This window comes from Theropithecus gelada, chromosome 16 (assembly GCF_003255815.1).
Source record: "Theropithecus gelada isolate Dixy chromosome 16, Tgel_1.0, whole genome shotgun sequence".
In the NCBI taxonomy this organism is placed as follows: Eukaryota; Metazoa; Chordata; class Mammalia; order Primates; family Cercopithecidae; genus Theropithecus; species Theropithecus gelada.
Window position 1 is genome coordinate 9,961,528 of NC_037684.1, and position 26,318 is coordinate 9,987,845.

A 26,318-nucleotide genomic window follows, 5' to 3' on the forward strand; every position below is an offset into this window, starting at 1 on the left:
AGAAAGAAAGAAAGAAAGAAAGAAAGAAAGAAAGAAAGAAAGAAAGAGAAAGAAAGAAAGAAAGAGGGAGGGAGGGAAGGAAGGAAGGAAGGAAAGAAAGAAGGAAAGAAGGAAGGAAGGAAAAAGAAAGAAAGAAAGAAGGAAAAAGAAAGAAAGAAAGAAAAAGAAAGGAAAGAAAGAAAGAAAGGAAAGAAAGAAAGACGGATGCCTCCTGGGTAAAAAAAAAAATGTAACTGGTAATGTGGAAATTGTATTGACAGACATTTTACAAAACTACATTAGGGTTATGAAATGACTTAGCAAATGGTATGAAGAAAAATAAGCAAATTTTAAAACAAGGCATTTCATAAACCCCTAGGAAAAACAAAGTCGTTCAAGAAGGCAATGTTACCCTTGGCTCCAGGGTGAACTATATTTGCATAGTATTAATACTGAGAATACTATAATATGGTTCAGCCGAAAATCATGAAATAATTGTATTGGGATGGTGGTAAGAAGAAGGAAGGTGAAAGAGCTATAATTTCCATCATCTATAATAATAAGCACTATTTAATATATAAATAATAAAAGTTTTAGCGGTATACAAGTAGTATTTAGAAATATCGAGGTGAAAATCAGAGAAACTTCCTGAAGAATTGAAAGTGGCTACCTTTGGGGAGAAGATGGGTGGGGTAGAAGAAGAGAATTGCTGGTTTTGAGCATTATTTGATTTTCTATGTGCTTACGTTATTTTGAGAAAAATAGAACTTTCAAACCCAAATGTATAAAAGATATTATGGACAGTGCAGTATAGCAGGAAGAGTTTTAAGTTAGAAATGAAAATTACTCATACCCTGATGTTGGATAAAACATATCACTTCTGGCCAGGTGTGGTGGCTCAGGCCTGTAATCCCAGCCCTCTGGGAGGCCGAGGTGGGCAGATCACCTGTGGTAAGGGGTTTGAGACCACCCTGGCCAACGTGGCAAAACCCCGTCTCTACTAAAAATACAAAAATTAGTCTGCTGTGGCGCTGGGCACGTTGGCTCACGCTTGTAATCCCAGCACTTTGGGAGCCTGAGGCGGGTGGATCACGAGGTCAGGAGATCGAGACCATCCTGGCTAACATGGTGAAACCCCTCTTCTACTAAGAAACACAAAAAAATTAGCTGGGCATGGTGGTGGGCGCCTGTAGTCCCAGCTACTCGGGAGCCTGAGGCAGGAGAATGGTGTCAACCCAGGAGGTGGAGCTTGCAGTGAGCTGAGATGAAGCCACTGCACTCCAGCCTAGGTGACAGAGCGAGACTCTGTCTCAAAAAAAAAATAAAAAAATTAGTCTGGCATGGTAGTGCACACCTGTAGTTCCATCTGCAGCTACTTGAGAAGCTGAGGAACGAGAATCACTTGAACCTGGGAAGCGGAGGTTGCAGTGAGCTAAGATTGCACCACTGCATACCAGCTTGGGCAACAGAGCAAGACTCTGTCTCAAAAACAACCAACCAACCCACTTCTTTGGGTCTCAACTTCTTTATTTATTCACTAGAAGATTTTATTTCTAAGAGTCTTTCCAACTCTAAGGTTCTGATCCCAACATAAGAAAGTATTTTTCTAGGAATAGTAAAGAAAGAGAAACTTTCCTCCAGGCTCTCATGGTGTACCTTTATGTATTTTTGTTCACTTTGCCAAAGGTTTCTCCCTATCTTTGCTTCCTTAATGTTAAAATGGAACTGGCATGTCCCCAACATGGGAATCCTATCACACTTGTGAGGCTAGTCTTCACATATCCTTCTCCGGCTGCCGTGCATTTCCGGAGCTCCTGGGCAGCTTCCACTGGTGATAGATGAGTGGGTTGAAGGTGGCTGTGTGAGTGGCAGCTGTCTGTTGGCATCCACATCTGTATTAAAAAGATTTAGATGGTTGCATCAGATAATCATAAAACTTTAAAGGAAAAACGGCTAAAGTCCATTTGTTCTATGATCCAGCAATACTGCTTCTAAGACTATACCTAAGAGAAATAAAAATACACGTTCACCCAAAAACTTGTACACAAATGTTCATAGAAGAATGATTTATAATAGCCAAAAGTGGAAACAACCTAAATGCCCACCAACTGATGACTAGATAAAACACAGTATATCCACTCAATAACTATTACTCAGCAATAAAATGAAATAAGATACCAATATGTGCTAGAACAGGGATAACCCTTGAAAATGTTATGCTAAGTCAAAGAAGGCAGTAAAAAAAAAAAAGACTTTATCTTGTATGATTCTATTTATATGAAATGTCCAGAATAGGAAAATCCGTAGAGATAGAATGTAAATTAGTGGTTATCTAGGGCTGGAAATAGAGGGTTAAGAGGAGAATGGGGATTGGCTGCTAACAGGCATGAGTTTTTTTTAGGTGGATGAAAATAGTCTAAAGTTAGATTATGGTGATTGCTGTACAGCCCTGTGAATTATACTAAAAATACTGAACTGAATACTTTAAATGGGTGAATTACATGGTATGTGAATTTTATAGCTCAATAAAACTGTTTAAGATTTTTTAAAAAATTCAATTTGTTCTTGTTATTTAGAAAATGCATCCCTACTAGTAGAAATTATACACTATATTTACGAATAATATCATACTTCAAAAATGGATACTAGGCCGGGCGCGGTGGCTCAAGCCTGTAATCCCAGCACTTTGGGAGGCCAAGACGGGCGGATCACAAGGTCAGGAGATCGAGACCACCCTGGCTAACACAGTGAAACCCCGTCTCTACTAAAAAAATACAAAAAACTAGCCAGGCGAGGTGGCGGGCTCCTGTGGTCCCAGCTACTTGGGAGGCTGAGGCAGGAGAATGGCGTAAACCCGGGAGGCAGAGCTTGCAGTGAGCTGAGATCCGGCCACTGCACCCCAGCCTGGGCGACAGAGCCAGACTCCGTCTCAACAACAACAACAAAAAATGGATACCAAAGTAAATATTGGAAGTTGTTATTTGATGGCCAATAGCTATAGAAAAGAAGGAGAAATAGGAAAAAGTAGTCCTCGTTTAACCAGCAGGAGTGAATTTAGACTTCTTTCATTCAACTGGTACAGTAAATTCCTTGGTCACTGAAGAGAGTTCTGGATAACTGCAGGGGGGTGGATATGGGAGATGGCAGGGAAAAAAGCCTAAAGTAATGTGTGACATTTTGAGTTAAGGTGAAGTTCAGTGATTGTATGTCGTGTATTATGTCTGCTGTTCACTTCCTCCTCCTACTCTATTCCCCTTTATCTGGTATTTGATTTTGTAAGTAATTACTGTCTTCACCTCTGAATTAATAGTCCTCACATGGACCAGGCGTGGTGTCTCACACCTGTAATCCTAACACCTTGGGAGGTCGAGGCTGGTGGATCATGAGGTTAGGAGATCGAGACCATCCTGGCTAACACGGAGAAACCCCGTCCCTACTAAAAATACAAAATAATAATAATAATAATAATAATAATAAAAATTAGCCAGGCGTGGTGGCAGGCACCTGTAGTCCCAGCTACTCAGAAGGCTGAGGCAGGAGAATGGCGTGAACTCGGGAGGCGGAGCTTGCAGTGAGCCGAGATTGCGCCACTGCGCTCCAGCCTGGGCAACAGAGCGAGACTCTGTTAAAAAAAAAAAAAAGTCCTCACATCGAAGTCAGGTTTTAAAGATCAGAAAGTAAAAGGATATATGACTTAATATAAATATATCAGAAAAACTTCAATGCCAGTGAAGCAGGGAGTTATTTAAAAAGGAAACATACATTTGCGGGAGTCATGTGGGCTGTCTGAGGCTGTCTCATCCTTGTACCATGGCAGCTGAGGGCCACCAGTCTGGAGACGGTGGCAGTTTTGCAGAATCCAGTATTTCCCACAATCACTACTCCGTGGTTCACGCTGGCATTTGAACGTTGAAGTTGAGCATCTATTTCCTGGAAAACCCAATCTTGGCCAACAGACACTGACTCTGTAGTGATGCTGGCACTTCAAAGAGCAAAGGCTTCAAGGAGATATCTGGAGGCCTGTGAGGTGCAAAGCGAACTGAAAGGAACAACAGAATACAGAACTGAGGTCGCACTGTTAACATTGAGAGAAATAAAGAAAAAAATTCAGTGTGGTTTAGGAGACTGAGTTATAGTATGATAGCATCCTCGGCTTATTCAGAAATAATACAACTCTGAATGTTGATTCTATACAGATAAGCAACACAGGCGAGCTAGAGCTATTTGATACTCTAGACTGCGAACACAAACATTGATAAAACAGTAACCATTAACTCTATTAGTCAGAAAGTCAGGGTGGTATTCAAAATTGTTACATGGAAGGGATGACCCCAGCACCAGCAATGAGTATGGATGCAAGCCTTGTGAAGAAGAAGGGTCCTAAAGACCTCCTGCTATGCCTCGGGATAACCTTTTAATTGTTGGATTGTGGGGAGGTACGGCAGTGAAGTTCCTGTTGGAAAGGCCAGGCTGTGGAGGACGTCCGGACAGCTTACAACGGCGGCTCTTTACCAACCAGTAAGAACATATTTCCATATTTAACAACCAATATGGCTATACCTGTATATATCAGTTGAAAATCAGTCCTGAAGAAAGCAGTATAGAGAGGCTTGTTTGTTTCTTTAAAAACACCAATGAGAATGGTAATTCCTTTAAGTTCATGGATGGTATTTAAAAAAATCTAGTAGGTATATTATTAAGAGAAACAAAGACCTTAAAAGCTCTGATGGTTTAAAAGATCTTAACCATGTTAAGCAGTCAGGCAGAAAGCAGGCCTTCACTCAGTGTCTTTGCACCTGTACTGCTCATATTGTTTGCAAAAGAGCATCACTAATAAGCTTAGCAAGGATTAATGACATACACGGCCCTGGACCATAGACAAAGGATAAAAATCAAGCTTTGATAGCAATGAACATAGTAACTTTTTATCTCTAAACAGACAGAAATACTATGCAGGTATTCCTTCCTTGGTAACAGGGCTGGGGAGATAGTTATTTTGTAATTAGTGAAGAGTTGGGGCATTTCTGATATGCTTACTTAGTGTAAACATTTCTAGCTATACCACTTAACCATCATTTTAAACATCTGTTTTACTATAACAGTTCCTGAAATGAAATCCTTAATACCAATCTATTCTCTTGGTAGCTTTAGTATTATTTATATATTTCAGCCTCTTAATCTTCAACATTTATTTATATTATTATGATTATATTTTGCAACACAGTCTCACTCTATTGTCCAGGCTGGAGTGCAGTGGCACGATCTTAGCCCACTGCAACCCCCACCTCCCAAATTCAATCAATTCTCCTGCCTCAGCCTCCTGAGTAGCTGGGATAATAGGCATGCACAACTACACCTGGCTAATTTTTGTATTTTTAGTAGAGGCGGGGTTTCATCATGTTGGCCAGGCTGGTCTCGAACTCCTGACCTTTGATCCACCCGCCTTGGCTCCAAAAGTGCTGGGAGTATAGGCATGTGCCACCGGGCCTGCCCTTTTTGATATTTAAATGTTAATTTAATTCAGATTAAATTACCAAAAAAACTGGATTAATGATGTTGAAATTAATGCAGGTGGTCTGTATTTTCTTCTCCTTTAGGCAACAATCCGAAGTTAACTTTAATTCCTTTCATTCTACTAAACCAACTTTTTCAAATCTTTTTTTGGGAAGGTCAGATAGTAAATATTTTAGGCTTTATGGGCCACATGTGGTCTCTGTTGCATATTTCTCTTTGTTTCTTTGCTTTTTCTATCACAGTCCTTCAAAAATGTAAAAACAATTCTTAACTTAGTGGGCTATTTAAAAATAGACCATAAATTAGATTTGATCTATTGGTTGTAGAGTAAATATAAGAAGATGGTACGTGAACACTCTTTATAAAACATGGTTCATATGGGGTCAGTCACTGCTCAGATCTTATTACCATGTGAAATATTTCTGTCTGTATTTTGTCTATATAGTTTAAAAATTGAAAATGCATAGGAGGTAGTTAATGCTAGAGATAGGCAGAGACCCTGTAGAAACTTACAGAATTGCAGAATTTTATTGCTGGAAGAAATCTTACAGATTATCTAATTTAAACCCCTTATTCATTTTATAGATAATATGACTAAAAACTCATAAATATGATTAACTAACTTACAAATCCTGGAGGTATAGCAGGCCTGCAAATGAATTCTTACGTAATTCAAAGAATTTTCACTGAGAATTCTGAAAAATAAAACAGTTATGTCTAGATCAAAATGCAAACTACAAATATTTGCTATACAGGACTAACTCCTGTATGTGGAGGAAAGCTGGGTAATGGTAATTTCTTTCTTTCTTTCTTTCTGAGACAGAGTTCCTCTCCATTGCATTCCATCACCCAGACTGGAGTGCGATGGTGCGATCTTGGCTCACTGTGGCCTCTGCCTCCCAGGTTCAAACCATTCTCATGCCTCAGCTTCCTGGGTAGCTGCATGTGCCACCAGGCCCAGTTAATTTCTGTATTTTTAGTAGAGACACCACACCTGGGTAATTTTTTCTTTTTTCTTTTTTTTGAGATGGAGTCTTGCTCTGTCGCCAGGCTGGAGTGCAATGGCGCGATCTCCGCTCACTGCAACCTCTGCCTCCCCGGTTCAAGTGATTCTCCTGCCTCAGCCTCTCGAGTAGCTGGGATTACAGGCACACGCCACCATGCCTCGCTAATTTGTGTGTGTGTGTGTGTGTTTTCTTTCTTTCTTTCTTTTTTTTTTTAAGTAAAGACGGGATTTCAACATGTTGGCCAGGATGGTTTCTATCTCCTGACCTCGTGATCTGCCCGCCTCGGCCTCCTAAAGTGCTGGGATTACAGGCATGAGCCACCGCGCCTGGCCTAATTTTTGTTTTTTTAGTAGAGACGGGGTTTTACCATCTTGGCCAGACTGGTCACAAACTCCTGACCTCAGGTGATCCTCCCACCTCGGTCTTTCAAAGTGCTGGGATTTCAGGTATGAGCCACCGTGCTCAGCCCACACACTTTGTGTTAGTTTTAGCCAACCCTGTGGCATCCTCCACAGCAACTGCCACTGCCTTCAGGCCAAAGCCACAAAAAATAGGAACTCCCTGGATGCCTGTTGCTGGTTCCAGTTTTCAGTGTCCCTCTGACATCTGTCCACTTTTGTGTAGTCACCCAAGTTCTCAGTTATATTTTTAAATTTTTGTCTAGAGTTGATGGCTTTGACTTGCAGAATGGTCAGTTTGTTAGGTGTGTGAGGGGCTCAGTTCCCCATGCTGGAAGCGACAAGTTTAATATGAACTTTAATCAGATCCTTATTAATTTTTTTTTCCGACAGAGTCTCGCTCCGTCACCCAGGATGGAGTGCAGTGGCATGATCTCGGCTCACTGCAACCTCTGCCTCCCAGCTTCAAGCGATTCTTCCGCCTCAGCCTCCCAAGTAGCTAGGATTACAGGCACCCACTATCACGCCCAGCTAATTTTTGTATTTTTAATGGAGACAGGGTTTCACCGTGTTGGTCAGGCTGGTCTCAAACTCCTGACCTCGGATGAACCACCCACCTTGGCCTCCCAAAGAAAATTGTTCTTCTTGGTGAGTCCTATCAAACCGTACAGAGGTGTTTTGTGTACTCCTCGCCATCACTCTTACTCTGCTCTATTCTTCATTACAGAACCTGATAATGTGTATGTTTGTGCGTGATCTCTCTTCCCACTTTTAGTGGGAAGGAAAGCTCCTCGAAAGCATTGTGCCCTCAGTGTGTACTGAATGCCTCAGCTCTCTTCAAAAGGGGAGAAAACAAGGAGAGGTGGGAAGGTGGAAGGTGTGTGCACCAGGAGGGGCTATCTCAGCAACTGGGCTTATGTATGATCCAGCCCAATGAGCACAGAGATTAGTCATTGTGGCTTTCAACCACTGGGTGGCGCTGCTCACTAATTTTCCTAAAATCAAGTCAGACTACAATTGCTTTTCAGCAACTCAATCCAGAACTCCAGGACCTAAATCCACACTCCAGGACCCAGCTTAAACTGCCATCTCGGTGGAGACACATCCCTGCACTGATCCCCTCACTCACAGCTAGAGGGCCCCATCACATTGACTTCCAATCCCTGCTCCCACGCCTTTGTGTGAAATTCATGATTAGGCATTTAGTGAGGTCCCCCCAGGTGCAAAGGGCCCTGGATGGGAGCAGAGTAAATTAGAAGTGGCCCCTGCCCTGAGACAGGCTTTTTGAACTGGCTTAAGATAAGCAGTAGATGTAATGGATTAACCTTCCTCCATCCAGAGTGGTGTTGGTTATGTATCATCCTAGGAGAACTAAGAAAGCAGTTGTAAGTTGTCTGTTCTGTGGCTCGGATGAGAAACCTCATGCACACGGTCTGGAGGGGATGGGGATGACTCCTTTTTTTTTTTTTTTTTTTTTTTTTTGGAGACAGAGTTTCACCCTTGTTGCCTAGGCTTGAGTGCAGTGGCACAATCTCGGCTCCCGGCAACCACCACCTCCCGGGTTCAAGCAATTCTCCTGCCTCAGCCTCCTGAGTAGCTGGGATTAGAGGCACGCGCCACCACGCCCGGCTAATTTTGTATTTTTAGTAGAGACAGGTTTTCTCCACGTTGGTCAGGCTGATCTGGAACTCCCGACCTCAGGTGATCTGCCCGCCTGGGTCTCCCAAAGCGCTGGAATTATAGGCGTGGACAGCCACGCCCGGCCAAGACTCCTTTTTTGATCAGAATGCAAGGGAGGAACGAGGGGGAAGTTCTGAGTGTGCTAAGGGTGGAAGTAACTGTTTTTTGATTCAAATGATTTATTGATTCTTTTGCTCATGACATGATTCCTTTTCCATCAGCTTTTGTGTTGTTGTGGGAACTGATAAGTGTCATCTGACTCTGTCTTGCCTCTTTCAGCAAGAACTTGCAAGACAGAAGCAGCGTTTCTCTGGCAAGGGAACCCATAAGTACTAAATCTCACGCCAGGCCCAAAACTAGGCACTTTACTTACGTTAACCAGTGTAATTCTCCCAATAACTTGTAATTATTGGTGTTTCCATCACTGTGTGTTTTTTTTTTTTTTCCAAGACAGAGTCTCACTCTGTTGCCCAGGCTGGAGTGCAGTGGCGTGATCTCGGCTTGCTGCAAGCTCTGCCACCTGGGTTCAAGGGATTCTCCTGCCTCAGCCTCCTGAGTAGCTGGGAATACAGGCATGCACCACCACGCCCAGCTAATTTTTGTACTTTTAGTAGAGATGGGGTTTCACCATGTTGGCCAGGATGGTCTCAAACTCCTGACCTCAGGTGATCCTCCCACCTCGGCCTCTTAAAGTGCTGGGATTACAAACAAGAGCCACTGCGCTGGCCAGGAAGCAAAATAATTGATGGCACTTTTGAGGACTCCAGGAAGGAGGGCAGTCCTGCTGCTCATTGCACAGCCTCTATCCCCTTCTCCAGCCCCTCTGTCTTCCTCCCCTCTGGCTCTCAGGGGCAAAGCTGTTTCTCCTGGTTTGCTTGAAACAACTTCAGTCCTTCCTCTGAAGTCTCAGCCCCATGTCCTGGCGGAGTGTCCTTCCTTAACCAGGGTTACCAATTCATTTTCTTAACAAAGGTTATCTCCTCCATGATAGGAATTCCTGCTTTAGCTGCTAAGGTACTAATACAGTTTTCCATTTTATGATGATGTTTGTTCCAGAACCTGTACCAGAAGCTGGCAGTTGTCACAGCAGCGCTGTAAGGTATCACCTCCATTTTGCCGAAGAGGAAACTGGGCTCAGAAAGGTTAAGGCTATTGCTCATAAATACCAGGCTCTGGAGAGGTTTGAGGTCCCTTTCTGCATTTGCCCATTCCTTCTTCAAAGTCTCCTTGGCGGGAATCACAGACACCTGAATGGAGGCCAGGCTCTCCAGGGAGACCACGTCATGCAAAATGAGGTCTCAGGCTTTGAACTATTGCTTCTTTAGTCAGATGACCCCAATCTTTCACATATTCACACCAGCCTCAGGCTTGTGTAGATGAGAGGTTTCTTCTTTTTAAAGTATAGCCTCCAGTTCTAGTGCCAGATCTGCTGGTGATTTGTAGCGTGACCTTCGCTAAATCGCTTTCCATCTCTGGGCTTTAATTCCCTTATCTTCACAATGACAGAAAGCTCCTTACTATCTTATGTTCTGTGGTCCTAGAGAAAAGTCAGATACTGGAACAATAAGGCCTATTGAGCACTTATCTGCTAAGCACTCTCTCACATTGCCTTTTCATCCTTTCAACACTGGGGGGTAGGTATCATAATTGGTCTATTTTACAGATGAGTAAACTAAGGCTTAGGAGGATTAGTAGTTACCCAAGACCTCACAGTGAGTGAGAGAGTTGGGACTCAAACACAGATGGTCTGTCAGAGTTTGAGTTTGGAGATAATACTTTTTTCTTTTTTTTAAATACAAGATATGGGGTCTTGCTACATCACCCAGGCTGGAGTGCAGTGGCTATTCACAGGCACAGTCACGGCACATGACAGCCTCGAACTCCTGGGCTCAAGTGATCCTCCTGCCTCAGCCTCCTGAGTTAAGGGGACTATAGGTATGCACCCCCCCACCCTGCTTGGAGACAGTGCTTTTAAACCATTGCATCAGCTGTGTCCCCAAGTGCCAGCTCAGGCTGCTGATGACTCTCAATAGTTGCTCTTACATGTGCAAGCGCATGTATGCTCTCATGGGAAGAAAATATGTGTTCACACGGCCCATCCAAGAAGGCCTAATAATATTTCAAACAGGCCTGCTGAAACCAGCCGCAGGACATCTGGTCATCTGCTTCAGGGCCTCATGGTGTCTAAGACGGCTGTGTAGAAGGAGGACACGCGAGCCATCCTCTGTGACTCCCAGTAAAATGCTCTTTGTACTACCCGGAGTTGTTCCCTCATTTTCTTCCCTTCCTGTTCCAGTTGATTCCCCCATGTGCTGAGCCACCTGTATTCTACAAGGCAAACGGTCAGTCATCTAAGTTGTTTGAGAATAGGTTTATTCGCTTTAGGATGACCACGGCTGGAAAACTCTGTCTATCAGAATGACCGAAGTCCTTTCTGTGTGTGTGTAAGGTCAGTCATCTATCTGCCTACCTTGAAAAGACGAGAAATATCCTTCTTGAAAGCAACTGAATGCACGTGAGAAAAGCTCTTCCAGTTCTGAACCTTCAGGAGTTTCTGGCAAGCTTTTCATTACGTGCTAGGGTGGGGATTTGACTCTGTGTATATAGATTCTCAATTAGTTAGGTTTTCAGACTGACACCTCAATCCTCCTGAATTTAAAAACAAAACAAAACACAGGACAACGACATTCTGTTCCAGCTTGCCAGAACCCCAGCCCTGAGCTTCCTGTTTTCAACCTTGTCCTGTTTTTTAGGCCTTTGAACTCTGACTCCCTGGCTTTGACCCTGGTGCTGGCTAAGGACTTTGAAACTTCTTGCCTCATCTGATGCTGTTTTGACTTCTGTCAGCCTGGGCCCTGCCGCCCCCACTCCCACCCCCATGTCTGCTTTGGCCTCTGCAGGCAAAGGTCTGGGCCTGACTACATTGTATGTTAGCGATTCTGTCATCCCCAGGCTGGGAGCTCCTGGAGGAAGGAGTTTGATCATATTTAGCTGTAACCCCTGATAGCAAGGAGGGTGGAGAGAAATTCCTGGATCAAGGAGCAGGGACTCACAGTCCAGGGAGGGTCCAAAGCAAGCAGCACTGGCCCCTGCGGAGGAGCAAGAGCAGCAAGCACATGGGGCTCCTCTGAGTCACTGCCCGGGTGATTGATGAGTTGCTGTCCAAGTTCAGGTGCTTTTGGCGCAAGTAACAGAAACCAAGATCTGCAAACTCTGACTAGCAAGAAAAGGGAGATACCCACACGTCCACCAGCAGATAGCTGGATAAACAAAACGTGGCAGATACCTACAATGGAATGTTAGCCTAATGACTAACAGGAATGACGTTCTGAAGCATGCCGCAACTTGGATGAACCTTGATGACACTACGCTGGTGAAATAAGTCCGTCACAAAAGGACAAATGCTACGTGATTCCACTCACATGTAATACCTAGAGCTGTCAAATTCATAGCGTCAGAAAGAATAGTGGTTACCAGAAGCTGGTAGGGGAGAGAATGGTGAGTTAGCATTTAATAGGTACAGAGTCTTAGGCTGGGACCATGAAAAAAGTCTGGAGATGGATAGTGGTGATGTTCACCTAACAAAGTGAATGTACTGGATTGTACACATAAAAATGTTTAAAATGGTAAATTTTATGTGTGTGTGTGTATGTGTGTGTGTGTGTGTGTGTGTGTATGTATTTTTTTTAGGCAGACTTGCTCTGTCATCCAGCCTGGAGTGCAGTGGTGATATTATGGCCCACTGCAGTGCAGCCTCAACCTCCTGGGCTCAAGCAATCCTCCCACCTCAGGCTCCTGAATACCTGTGACCACAGGCACACACCACCATGCCCGGCTAATTAATTTTTTGTAGAGATAAAACATACATAAGCTCTCACCATACTGCCCAGGCTGATCTCAAACTCCTGGACTCAAATGATCCTCCTGCTTCAGCCTCCCAAAGTGCTGGGTTTACAGGCATGAGCCACTGTGCGTGACCCTGTTATGTGTGTATACATACACGTGCGTGCACACACATACACACACACACATTTTTTGAGACAGGGTCTCACTCTGTCACCCAGGCTGGAGTGCAGTGGCACGATCTCAGCTGACTCCCCAGCTCAAGCGATCCTCCTGCCTCAGCCTCCTGAGCAGCCGGGACCCTAGGCTCAGGCCACCATGCCCAGCTAATTTTTTTTTTTTTTTTGATATTTTTGGTAGAAACGGGGTTTCGCCGTGTTGCCCAAGCTGGTCTGGAACTCCTGGCCTCAAGTGATCCGCCCACCTCAGACTCTGGAAGTGTTGGGATTACAGGCGTTAGCCACCTTGCCCAGCCCCTGTTATGTCTATTTTAATACACATACATCCCCCATCCCCCACCAAGATCTGACCTAAACCAATAAGTTATTCCTGAGGTGCTAAATTGCCAACATGGCCCTTTAGGAATTTTTTTTTTTTTTTTAATTGAGATGGAGTCTCACTCTGTTGCCTAGGCTGGAGTGTAGTGGCGTGATCTCAGCTTACTGCAACCTCTGCCTCCTGGGTTCAAGCGATTCTCGTGCCTCAGCCATCTGAGTGGTTGGGATTACAGGCGTGCACCACCATGCTAAGTTTTGTATTTTTAGTAGAGACGGGCCATGTTGTCCTGGCTGGTCTCAGACTCCTGGCCTCAAGTGATCCGCCTGCCTTGGCCTCCCAAAGGGCTGGGATTGCAAGCATGAGCCACTGCGCCTGGCCTAGACATTTTTTTTAAAGGAAGGATACTGGGACATGTCATGGAACTGAAAGACCAGCTGAAGCCCCCAGCCTGGAGCTGGGGCAGAAAGTGAGGCAGTTCCAGGGACCTTGGGACAGAAGTTCGTAGACCTCTTTCCTTGGGACACTGCCAGAAACTCACTTCTGCTCTAGCAGCAACCAGACTGAGTTTCTCAGGTCCAAATTTCAAATCTCTCCAAGTCTGATTGGCCAGCCAGATGCGATGGCCAACCTGGGTAGATGAGCTTGGGCTGAAGAGGCGGCTGTTTTTTTTTTTTGTTTTTTGTTTTTTTGAGATGGCGTCTCCCTCTGTCACCCAGGCTGGAGTGCAGTGGCTCCATCTCGGCTGACTGCAAGCTCCGCCTCCCGGGTTCATCCCGGGTTCATGCCATTCTCCTGCCTCAGCCTCCGGAGTAGCTGGGACTACAGGCGCCCGCCACCACGCCCGACTAATTTTTTTTGTATTTTTAGTACAGACTGGGTTTCAACGTGTTAGCCAGGATGGTCTCGATCTCCTGACCTCGTGATCCGCCCGCCTCAGCCTCCCAAAGTGTTGGGATTACAGGCGTGAGCCACTGCGCCCGGCCAAGGGAGGCCGCTCGGGTTTTAACAACATGGCCACTTGGGGGCAGCCATGAGTCAGTTTACCAGAATCCAATTCGTTGGCCCGTTTTCAGCTTGATACTTCACTGTATTTATTTGTTTTGCTTAACCATCCGGTCTTAATTACCTGGCTTTTGTTTTGTCTTCACAACAGCATTTTGGGAGAATGTTGAATGCAAAGGAGCTGAGTCAGCTCTCTGCTGTTGAGCTGGAGACAGAGGGGGAGATTGATTATAAATGGCCCCCAACCTTGACAAAAGTCTCAAGAAATGTGGAGAAGTCCCTGAAAAAAACTGAGATTAAGCTTCTTTCACCCTAGCAGAAAAAAAGCAGGAAGTTAGGAATCAAGCTGCCAAATAAGGAAGTTGTATTTATTGCATGCTTGGGTTTTGGACTAAGAGTTTACCCCTAGCCGAGTCTCATACCCTTTCTTTCCCTGTCCTGCAAAGCTTAACATGGGAGGTAGAGACTTGTGTCTCTTCTTCTTCTTCTCGCTCACTCTTTTTTTTTTTCTTTTCTTTCCCAGTCAGGCACTCTCTGTACCCATGCCACCTTGAGGAAGACAAAATATGAGAGGGTCTAGCAAAGCCTCTGCAAAAATGATTAATGTGAATATTCCCATCCTGACTTCCTATGAAAAGTTGTATTATAAAATAAAAGAATAATTGAAGAAAATACAGATCCATAAAAATCCATAAAGATGGGCAGGAAAAATTAAGAGTTCTATGGGGCTCTTAATAGGTCAAGACCCAGAGGGCAGAGATCATCTGGCAGGCTGGAAACTGGCTAGGTATCTAGAATGGCTTGTGTACTGGGGTGAAGTGAGAAATTGAAGCAGAGCAGGAGAAGGATGTGAAAGATATTTTTCTATGTATTAAGAGTGCACCGGCCGAATGTGGTGGCTCACGCCTGTAATCCCAGCATTTTTGGGAGGCTGAGGCAGGTGGATTGCTTGGGCACAGGAGTTTGAGACCAGCCTGGGCAACATGGTAGAATCCCGTCTCTACCAAAAATACAAAAATTAGCCAGGTGTGATGGTGCCAGCCTGTAGTCCCAGTTACTCGGGAGGCTGGGGTGGGAGGATCACTTGAGCTTGGGAGGTGGAGGTTACAGTGAGTCAAGATCAAGTGAGCCAAGATCACACCACTGCACTGCAGCCTAGGTGACAGAGTAAGACCCTATCTCAAAAAAATAAAAATAAAAATGTAAAAATAAAAGAGTGTATCTCTGCCCACATCCCTTAACTTTGGTATTTCCTCCTGAGATTGAGAAATATTCGAAATACTCCTTTATTTTGATCATTGTTCTGTTTCTCTCAATGTGACTGGCTAGTTTCAGCCTAATAAGGCTTCTCCTGTTTTCGTAGGTTTACCCCTCTCTTCCGTAAACAAGGGCTTCCACTAAAGCCTGGTCATCACTGGGAGTTGAGGAGCTGGGCTTAGTCATTCTTTGCTGTAATAATTTTAACCGTGGCCAAGTTCCTGGAGGGCAGCAAAGGTAGGTTGGGATTCTTGATGTACTCTTGGACCCAGTCGTCACTGGGGTTGGTGCAGACTTCTCGGTTCCTTTTGGTGATGAAGCTGCAGAGGCAGAATTAGACCGTCATGGGCTGCAGACTCAGGCAGGGGTCCAGTGCACACCCCCACCTCTGGTTCACATGGAGCTCACCTTATGTTCTTTAAAGCTTCCCTGGGCCTCTCCTGGCTGGGTTCCCTCAGACAGCCTCTCTCTCTCTGGCCTCAGAACCTTACCATCCCTTCTCTCAGTCCCTTCTCTGCTCAGCCTAAACCCTCAAGTTTGGGTTTCATAATGGACCACATAGCTAAAAGTGGCAAAATTAGGAATTAATCCCAGGCCCGTGAGAGCCAAAGACCAAACTCGTAGCCACTACTCCACTGCTTCTAGCATAGAGACCTCTTGGTCCCGTGTATCTCATTCCTGCCCCTGGGCTCCCTGTCCGCCTCCACAGAAATATCTACAAGGATGTGCTTACATGATTGCTGGCAGGTTACAGTTGAGGGCCTTTCTGTATCCCACCACCAGTCTCCTTGGCAACACTTTCTCATAAAACTTCAGGCAGCAGGTGGATGGGGTGTTCACCCACTCAGGAACTTCTGAAGGAATCACATTGCAAGCTGAGCCAGGGAAGCAGAGGGGAAGACCACCACTGCCCACCTCTGTCTCCTATCATTTGTGTTTCACTGCTCTGATAGCAAAGCCGTCTGTTAGAGGAGACCAATGCTAGCTTAACAGGTAATGGAGAAAGGGCAAACGATGAATCCCTCTGGGGGACATACATTTAGAACCCTCAGCCTCTGAGCTGAGTGTCAACTACAAATGACTTGGTTATTCACACTTGCCAAGGAACCGGGAGGAAGCTGGCTCACTCTTTTGTTTATTGGTGACTTGATCTGGCAAACATGGGTTGAGCTAGTGTGCCGGGCTCTGTGGGGGTAAAAACATGAGGAGGATACAGTCACTACCCTTAAGTAACTTACAGAGTAGTCAGGGTTGAAAGGGAAATTGAAAAGTTAAACAAACACTGCCATAGAATGTGGTCCAGGGTAGAACAGACTTTGGTATAAGGTGCTATGGGAACACAATGAGGGGCCCCTAACCCATCCTCGGTGGTTGAGGACGAAGTCTCAAAGCAAGTGAGGCCTGCATTGATTCGTAAAGGATGAACAGGATTTAGACACACAGCTGGGTGTTGTGGCTCAGGCCTGTAATCCCAGCACTTTGGGAGGCCGAGGCGGGCAAATCATCTGAGGTCAGAAGTTTGAGACCAGCTTGGCCAACATAGTGAAACCCTGTCTCTACTAACAAAAATTAGCCAAGCATGGTGGTGCATGCCTGTAATCCCAGGTGGCTGGCATGTAAGGTAGGAAGGAATGAATGGGCAGAGATGAAACTGGAGAGAGAGGAGGGTCTGTTCACACACCTGCTGAACTGCTGAGTAATTTGGACTCTATCTTAGGGCACTGGAGAGGCGGAGGTTACGGGGAAGGGTGAGAGAGTAGAGCCGTTAGAGACAGAAGTTAGAGCAGGAGGAAAAAGTACATGATTTAGGCTTTGGTGTCAGACAGCTTGGGCTGGAATTTTGACTTGACTGGAATTTTGACTTGAATCATGGGCAAATTTCCTAATCTCCCTAGGTTTCAGTTTCCTCATTCATTAAGTGGGGGTAAATGATACTTACTTGTACCCTAGGATCGTGGTTAGAATTCGGTGAGAAAATGATTGGAAAGCCCTTAACTCAGAGTCTGGCACACAGAAAGGCTCAATCAGTGCTTATTATAGTTAAGAGCCAATGGTAGTAATGACCGCTCTTCTTGCCTTGGAAATGGCTCTTTCCTCCCGTCTCTTTGATGCATGCAGGCTACTGGACTTGACTGGTTATTGTTGCTGTGTTTTCTTTGAGCTGTCCTGACTACGCATCAATTGGGGATACTACACAAGAGGTCAGTCCAGAGATCTCTCCCAGCCCCCAAACCTTCAGAGTGCAAATCTTTTTGTAGCTTGACCCCTTTGCCTCTAGAGAGTGGCAAAGCTTGGGACATCTTGAGAGCACCATCTTGCTGATCCATGTTTTGGGTGGGCCATTCTGTCTTTCTTGAAGCCTGAACCCGCTGCACTGGCCTGATTGACTCTCCCAAAGAGCATTGTCTCCCCCTCCCACACAGTCCCTCCGTAAGTGATGCTCATATCACTGGTTCTCAAAGCAAAGTTTACAAAGACCAGGGTCATCCTGAGAGTATGTGGGCAGATTACATGGTGCACCTGACCCTTGCTCCTTTGTGTTTATACAGGCAGAGTCAGGCCAGACTACATGCCAGGGTGACCTTAAGACAGAAAAGAGACCAGGCGTGGTGGCTCACGCCTGTAATCCTAGCACTTTGGGAGGCCGAGGCGGGGGGATCATGAGGTCAGGAGTTTAAGACCAGCCTGACCAACATGGTGAAACCCCGTCTCTGCTAAAAATACAGAAGTTAGCTGGGTGTAGTGGCGTGTGCCTGTAATCCCAGCTACTCAGGAGGCCGAGGCAGGAGAATCACTTGAACCCGGGAGGCGGAGATTGTGGTGAACCAAGATCACGCCACTGCACTCCAGCCTGGGCAACAAGAGCGAAACTCCATCACAAACAAAACAAAACAAAACAAAATAAAACAAGCAAAAAACAAAAGCAAAACAAAACAAAATAAAAAAACAAGAGAGAAAAGAATGGCTGGGGCAGCCTAGGGCAGGTGGTACACAGCTTTGTCCACCCCCACGCCCGTCACCAGGTCCTCATAAGCGATGACAGAGGGAGGAGATACGGAAGGACAAAACAAACCCCATCCTCCATAGGCCGCAATTCTCCTTCTCCCCACAGCTCAAAAACCTTTCAACCCCTTTCCTCTTTTCTGCAGATGTTATTTAGTCATAGACTGGGGGATGGAGAAGGGGACCATAGATTCCCAAACAGCCATTCCTCTGGGACTCATTTTGGTTGTCTGATAGTCCCAGCAACCTGTGCCAGCCACTTTGAGGAAGTGGTGTCTCGGTTCAGACTCCCAATTCCTGGGCTTAGACCCACATGATTGTTTGAACCTTCCTTCCTCTCGTAACTCGTTCTTCCAGGGCACCTACCGCTTTTCTTTCTCATCTGCGTGCTTCCCCCTCCCTTTCATTGCATGCAATTCTTGTTGCATTTTCTGCAGCTTTCTTGGCCTCTCCTCCTGAGTGATCATTCCTGCTCACCACGCTTGGGACTCCTGAGGAAATGGTGACCCAGTTTCCTGGAACTACTGACCCCAGAAAGATCTGGACCAACCCCAGCTCTACTTACAAAGGGGAGCATTGGAGGTCAGGAGCTAGGCATGAAGGTGGGGAGAGCCCACAGGGGCTTATGAGGCCAGAGACCCAACAGCGCCCTTGGCACCACCTCCCTGCCAGCTGCTCCATCCCCTTTTCTCGTTCCTGCCCTACAGAGACAAGTGGACTCACTTGGCTGGCTGCAAGAAGCAGAAGTAATGATAAGGATGAGGAGGAGGAGAGACAGGGCAGCCTCGGAGACCTTCATCCTTTCAGCGGGGCCGTACAGCTTCGGGGAGAGCCGAGTGAAGATGTGGTCTGCTGCTGGTGGTCCGCTTGCCAACTACTCAGCTCTCTGGACCTTGACCACATCAGAGCGGGTAGAGGAGGAGAAACAACAGGCCTCAGTGTTTGCTGAAACAGAGGGCAGCGGAGGATGGGACTTGGTGCAGAGCTGAATTCAGTAGAATTTGAATTCACATGAAGGAATGTGTGTCAGCTACCTTACATGCCCTATCTGATATAATCCTTAAAATAGTGAAGTAGCGACGATGACTTCCCTGGGACTACTGAGGCTTAGAGGCGAAATAAATTGTCCAAGTCCACCTGGGTGGACAGGCAGGATGAAAAACCAGATCTATTTGATTTCACCATGTTACCTGCCGCCATCTGTATGTTGGGGAAGGGGCAGGCAGGGTTGAACCACTCCAGCTTCCCCCAGGTGATCAGTCTTGGGGAGAATGAGCACAAAGCAGGATTACAGAGCCCAGACTGAGGCAAGGGTAGGGCTTAGTTGCCTCTGAGAAGGATATGCCCCCCCCTCCCAGTCCAAGGCCACATGATTGACCTCACACTTTTTCATGTCACAGCTTATGCTAATACTCCAAAAAAAACCCCAATGTGCCTGATCCTTGGGTCCCCATTTGTTGCTGCACCATTTGACTTATTTGTCAGTGTTTTTATTTATCTCTTTGGACCTTGGACTTTGGACCGGTTTTTAGGTGTAGCCAGCCCGCTGATCCCTCCTGGGTGCCCCCGTGGCCAACCATGACCAGCAGGGGACGCTCCGACTCTGTGCACGTGACAACCTGCGTCTGTGCTCTAGGGCTCCAGCTTCAGCCCCTCTGGCCTGGGCTCTGGCTGGACCTGCCCCACAGCCTCCTCTCTCTTCAGGTGCCTCCGGACCCTTTTCCACCCTGAAGGCTGTTAGTAAAACAATATAGTATAATCTGGTGTATGTAAGCGAAGGGGAGAGATTAGATCAAATGTCTTCATAAATCACTCCTATTCCAGACAGCAATGAAGAAAGACCTTGGAAACAGCACGGAAAAAAGGACTATGGAGTTTGACTGCTATAGAGAGCCCTTTATGAAGTGTTACCTATAAAATCAAATGATGATTCTTAGCTTTTACACTTGTCATGAAGCTTAAATAAGATAATGCATACAGACTGCCTAGCAGAGTGCTTGCAGGAGAGAAAGCATTAAGAAAACAGGGTCTGGTATTGTTGTTGAGGAGGAGACAGTCTTTACGCTGCTTTTCTTTCTCACTTTCTGCTTCTCACTACCCGCATTGCAGGCTTGACCTATTTTTTTTGTACCAGGCTCCAGTGAAACTTCTGCAGAGCGAGGCTTGATGCCGAGGGTGCCATACCCGGGCTGGACTCCCTGGTGTCCTCAGTGCGTGACCAATGAGTAAATCCAGTAGAAAGGAATGAGGCCAGGGAAGGGCATAAGTGGTCTTTAATTCAAGGCAGGGAAGCTCCCAGAGGGTGGCTGGGGCTGAGAGTTAGGAGTGGGTGGAGGAAGGGGGCCTCGGCATCTTCCCTTTAGGTCTCTGAGCTGTGCCTTCTCCACCCTCTCTGGGTCACTCAGTTCTCCTCCATGTGCTTGATATAGTCCTGGACCCACTTGTCCCTGGGGTTGGTGCAGATGGAATGGCCCCTTTTGGTGATGAAGCTGTGGAGCAAGAGGGAGAAGGATCACAAACCAAGGGGCCCAGTGGCCGGAAGAGAGAGCCCATCCTCCCTGCCTCCTAAATTCCCCACCTGACCTAGACTGCTTCTCCTTTCTTCGGTAGAGGCCGCTTAGGGCCTGTCTCCTCTCTGAGACATGCTCTTCGGTCCCTAGGACCCCTAGACCCATCTAGTCTCTGTGTCCCCCCGAGGAAGTGCCCTCTTGCCTTCTTCTCCCTTTTCTGTCACCTCCCCCGATCCATGGGGTCAGCTTCCCCATGGCTCCTGCAGGCTCCAGCCAGAAAGCACCCGGGTTGCCTGTCAGCTGCGTCTTCCCGTGTAGTCACACCTGGGAGGTACACTGGGGGTCCCCATTCCACGACCACTCCCTGCCTCCCTCGAGGAGGCCCTGCTGGCTTCCTCTCCTCACAGTGTGATGTGTGTGTGCCACCTACACAATTCCGGGCTTGGAACATTGGCTATTGGTCTCATAATAATCCATAATCCTCTGACGTAAGATCTTGTGGGTAGTGTAGGTGAGGCAGCACTCTGACGGTGGTAAGGTCCCCCTGAGGAGAGAGCATTGGATGCTGAGGAGGGGCCCTATGTTAAAGGCCATACCATTGGCTGGTCCTGCAAGCCGAGGGCATGGAGGAGGGAAGGAAGGAGGAAACAGCCCCGCAGAACTTGGAGGGGAGAGTAGGCTTTTCTCATCTTCTCTTCTTCTTCTCTGTAGTACTCCTGGGCTCCTCTTTTCCTCCTCCCTCATCAGCAATCACCCTCCCTCCTTTTCTTCAACCCCTCTTGGAAAGACTGGTGGATGACTTTCAACTCCGGGGTTGAAGAGCAGCACGCTCAGATCTTCTCACAGCATCTCTGGGGGCCGTCTGGCAGAGAAGGCTAGGGACTTGGCCAATGTCATGCAGCCTTTATGCCTTATTTGGGAAAGATGCTCCAAATAGGAGGAATATTTGGAAGAAATCCCAATAGGGATTTGGGGACATGCCATTTGGGAATGCAGACCCACCCCTCCTAGTGCTCCACCCTGCCCATGTCCCCACTGAACCAACAAGCTGCAGAGAGAGCAGGATGCCCACAGCAAGCCCCAAGGACAATGGCCACAGAGTTAGGATACCCAAATCCTAACCTAACCTTGCCTGTGCATCCTTTGTACTGTGGCCATTTTACTTTCCCCCTGTTCCCTCCTCTGTAAATGAGATCCTTGGACTGGATCAGTGGTTTTTACACTGAGCTCCCTGGAGCTCTGGGGGCCTCAGGGACTATTGTGGAGGCCCCGCTGCATTTAAGAGTGGTGTCTTATACCCTACTCAACCCATTTTTTTTTTTTTTTGTTTTACATATTGGGCCTCTGTGGAAAATTTTGCTTGAAGAAAAAGTTTTGTGGTCTAAAAAGTTTTAAAAATCACTGTATTAGGTGATTTTTCATGTATTTTCTGATTGAGAAGTTTCATGGCTCTTATAGTAGAAACAAGGAGGTGACAGCAGTCACCCCAAGCTTGAATTATAGAGGTAGCAGGAAAGACATTGCAGGCCAAGAGCCCTGTACAAACAGGCGCATGTTGTGGTTATGGAGTGGAGAAATCAGGTGTGTGCATGTTATGTGACCCTGCTGAATGGAAACTTGAGTGTGCATCGCAATGGCCTCAGAGGTCACTGAGGGTGGCCAGATGCCTGAGTGGAAAGGGCTGGTCCTGTTTTCCAGCTCCACTCCAGGCAGCATCCTCACTATCCAAAGAACGGCATAAGGGGTGCCTGTTTCCTGAGACCCACTCAGAGCTCCTATACTTTCCCACCTTGTTCCTCTGAGCTGAAAAATGACATCGGAGAGGGCAAGTCAAACTGTGCACATACCCACCAACTTTAGCTGTATTTTAACAACCTTCTGTTTCCCCCCAGTTTCTGAAAAGAAGAGTAGGTAAAATGGAAGAGTGATAAATAGTTTTGGTTGTCTCTAAAGGCAGCTTATTCTAAGAAATCAGCTGAGAAAAGGGGGCATAGGAGGGACCCCGCACTGTTGTGTTTCCCCCCAGCCCATACGCAAGCAATGATGCACTCACTGGGCATAGGTGACGCTGGAAGCAGCTGGGCCCAAACCTCAGGAGGCCAATAGAAAAATGCCCTTGAGAGGCTCAAGACACTGCTCCTAATCTCCCTGAGGAAATATTCCCCACATGGGGTGGGCCACTCTTGCTTAGTGGCAAAGACAGAGAAATTGAGGGAGTAGAGAGGCAGGCTGGCCTCATTCCATGTCCTTGAGGGCAAGGGGGGACTGATCCTGGGGGGCAATGATAAGAGATCAAGGCCACGTGAGGCCTGGAGATTCAGGATCTGTTTATCTGGAGACTAGAGGGCATTTGGGGTAGTGGAATGAGGCCTGGAGTCTCCCAAGTCGGGTCTCATTGGTCAAGGCTGGGAGAGCCTAACTTAAACTCTTAAGCAGAACCTACAGTCCTAAGTCTGATCTCCATCCTGCTCACCACACCATGGGGTGAAGTACTGTGGTACTCAGTAGATAATTCATTTATATAATGGTTGCTATACACACAATTTCAAGAAGATACCAGCCCTCCTTTTCGAGTCTCTGCTCCTGGTCTCCCCCTGAGCCCAACCTCACTCCTGCTCATTTCCCTGCAGGGACTAGATTGGAAGGAAGACAAGGCATTGCAGTCACGAGAGGAGGATTCAGTCTTGGTCCCTAGGGCGATAGTGATGAGCAGGAAGAAGGAAATGGCAACCAAGGAGACCTTCATGCTGTGGGAAGCTGTTGCAGGAGGAGAGCTGGCTTGGTGGGGGCTTCTGAGGCTCCTGCGGTGAGGAATTGTTGAGAAATGATCATTGAGGCCAAATAGTTTTTAAAGTAAGGGAGCTGAGATTTGGAAGGGAAGTAGGAAAGCAGCGATGCCTCAGAGATTTCATATCCTGTACGTTTGTTGACAGTGGTGTGAAGGAAGCAGGGAGAGTCCAGGCTTAAGGGAGGAAATGGTCTTCCATCCCCAGTGGGAAGAAGTTCAGCTCTGTTGATATAAGCCTTTCTCTAGGCATGAACGTGAGCACGGGGCTGGGGGCACTGTCTCCGACTTAGCAAAAGATCTCAAGGCTGGATGTGTCCTGAATCTAATTGCATCTCAGGCCTTAGAACAGGCCACGTGGAACCTGGAGACTCAGGATCTGTTCATCTAGAGACTAGAGGGTGTTTGGGGTAGTGGAATGAGGCCTGGACTCCTCCGAGTCTGGTCTCATTGGTCAAGACTGGGAAATCCTAACTTAAACTCGTAAGCAGAACCTGCAGTTCTTAGTCTCATCTCCACCCTGGTCACCACACCATGGGGTGCAGAAGTGCTGTGGTGCTCAGTAGATAATTCATTTACATAACAGTTGCTATACACACAAGCCACTGTCCCAGATGCTTTATGAATATTGGCCTATTTAACCTTTAGAATAGCAGTTGAAGAAACAGGCTCAGAATCAAAGCCTAAGCTTTGGACAATTGGTAAATGGAACTGGGGTTCAGACTCAGGAGGTCTGGCTTCCAGGTCTGTATTTTTATCCATTATGCCATAAAGAAACACGAGACTCCCAACGGAGCTCTGCAAAAGCTTATGGGTTCTCTACAAAGCCTTTAGTCTTAGTCCTTTCTGAGATCAGATAGTGGATCTCTTTGGAACCTTCTGGTTTCTCTGACTTTCGCTACAGAGAAGCTTGGTGGGAACGTTAGAAAATGTCTAATTCAGGGATAGCTAGTAGATTTCATTGATTAGTAGGGGAATGGCACTGGAACTCTGTGTTGGAAATAATTCTGAGGCCATGTCCAGGCACATTGGGAAGCTCTGCTGTGACCGACGTGCAGTTTCTGTTGCAGTGCAGCTTGCATGCTATGTTTTTGCCATTTGATTCGTCTAAACTGGCCTTTTACTGAATGGAAGCTGAGAATCAAAAAGGGCCAGTAACTTGCTCACGTTCACACAGTGATTTGGCTGCAGGACAAATCTCATCTCTGCAGGCTTTCAGCTTAGTGCCCTCGCCATGCTGTTCTTGGGGGCACATCCCCCATTCTGCTTGTTGATGCGGTTAGATGGCTATTTAATCTCCTCTCCTCATCCGAATCATCAGGGCGGAGAATATCTATTGTTTACCTTTGCCCATTCACACAGAATCTAGTGTATACCAGGTGCTTATGAATACATATTTTAAAAGAAGGATGAATAAACACATTGAGCCAGGTCTACATATGTGCATCTTATAGGAAATGGCTGAAATCTCATGGTTAGTTGTGGAGACAGTCATTGATTAGAAATTTTCTATATTTCTTTTATCTTTTTGAGACGGAGTCTGGCTCTGTCGCCCAGGCTGGAGTGCAGTGGCCAGATCTCAGCTCACGCAAGCTCCGCCTCCCAGGTTTACGCCATTCTCCTGCCTCAGCCTCCTGAGTAGCTGGGACTACAGGCACCCACCACCTCACCCGGCTAGTTTTTTGTATTATTTAGTAGAGATGGGGTTTCACCGTGTTAGCCAGGATGGTCTCGATCTCCTGACCTCATGATCCACCCGTCTTGGCCTCCCAAAGTGCGGGGATTACAGGCTTGAGCCACCGCACCTGGCCAGAAATTTTCTATATTTCTTATCATCAATAACAACATTATGTAAACCCTTCAAGTTAAATGATAACAGTTGTTATTAGGAACAATCTCAGGAAGCAAGTTGTTTATGGGCAGAGTGAGTTGGAAAGAAATAATGCTTGCTTCTTGTTTTTGTGGAGACTAGCCAACCTGCCATGCTGTTTCTAGGAGCCTTACAGGAAGTTTCTGTACTCTTCCAGCAAGTATTGAGTTCCTACCTACATTAGTCTGTATATGCCAACTGCTATCATAAACAGTCCAGCAGACTAATTAAATAAAAGTTTATTTCTTGCTCATGTTACAGTCCAGTGTGGGTCAGTAGTGGGATGATGGCGTGTGTGTTGGGATCTTCCATGTACTCATTCAGGAACCAGGCCTGTTTCTATCTTGGATGCCACCGTTTTCAGCACAAGGCCTCCAAGCTTGATTCAAAAAGGGAGAGGCAGAGGAGGATTGGGAGATTTTTGTGGATTAGTTCTGAAAATGGTACAAATTACTTTCACACACATTCCATGGCCAGCATCAAGTAACCTGGCTCCACCATAATGACAAAGGGATGGAAAATATACATCATCTGTATGCCCAGGAGGAAAAAAGAATAGGTGTTGTGACCACATCACTTCTTTGACACAGTATCATATGCCAAGTCCTGGGCTAGGCTTGGAGGGAGGGAATGAAGATGACCGTGATCCCAGAAGTCTCAGAACTCAAAGAGGGACTAAAAAAAAGTAAAGGAGAATTGCAGTACAACCAGATGAATGAAATTTTGTAGCAACATAATTAGAGACCTTAAATGTCCTCCCGTTGCCCCCTGCTGAATATGAAGAGCCTATTTTAAAAATATTTAAAAATGTTTTTCAAAGCAACACATATATATATTGATTTAAAAAACTGAACAGTACAGGAAGGATCTGTAGGACATAAACCCTCTGAGTTCATGCTTGTCTGAAGAGGTCATTATTTAGCCCTCATACTTGATTGATATTTTTATTATATATAGAATTCTACAATGGTA

General features: G+C 46.2%; 2 protein-coding genes across 2 annotated transcripts; both read right to left on the reverse strand.

Annotated features, from left to right (window-relative positions):
• Positions 1–15,193: 15,193 nt before the first annotated feature.
• Positions 15,194–19,041, reverse strand: CCL16 (C-C motif chemokine ligand 16). The gene is made up of 3 exons (XM_025363709.1): positions 18,905–19,041; positions 15,912–16,032; positions 15,194–15,498 (listed from the first exon to the last, which is right to left on the reverse strand). The coding sequence occupies exons 1-3, from the start codon at positions 18,978–18,980 to the stop codon at positions 15,357–15,359; spliced, it is 339 nt and encodes a 112-aa protein (XP_025219494.1). The 5' UTR covers positions 18,981–19,041; the 3' UTR covers positions 15,194–15,356.
• Positions 19,042–20,436: 1,395 nt separating this feature from the next.
• On the reverse strand, positions 20,437–23,489 carry CCL14 (C-C motif chemokine ligand 14). Its single transcript, XM_025362034.1, is given in 4 exon segments — positions 20,437–20,670; positions 21,122–21,221; positions 21,224–21,235; positions 23,359–23,489. Coding segments are annotated over 4 exon segments (279 nt in total). The 5' UTR covers positions 23,438–23,489; the 3' UTR covers positions 20,437–20,582.
• Between the last annotated feature and the right edge of the window lie 2,829 nt (positions 23,490–26,318).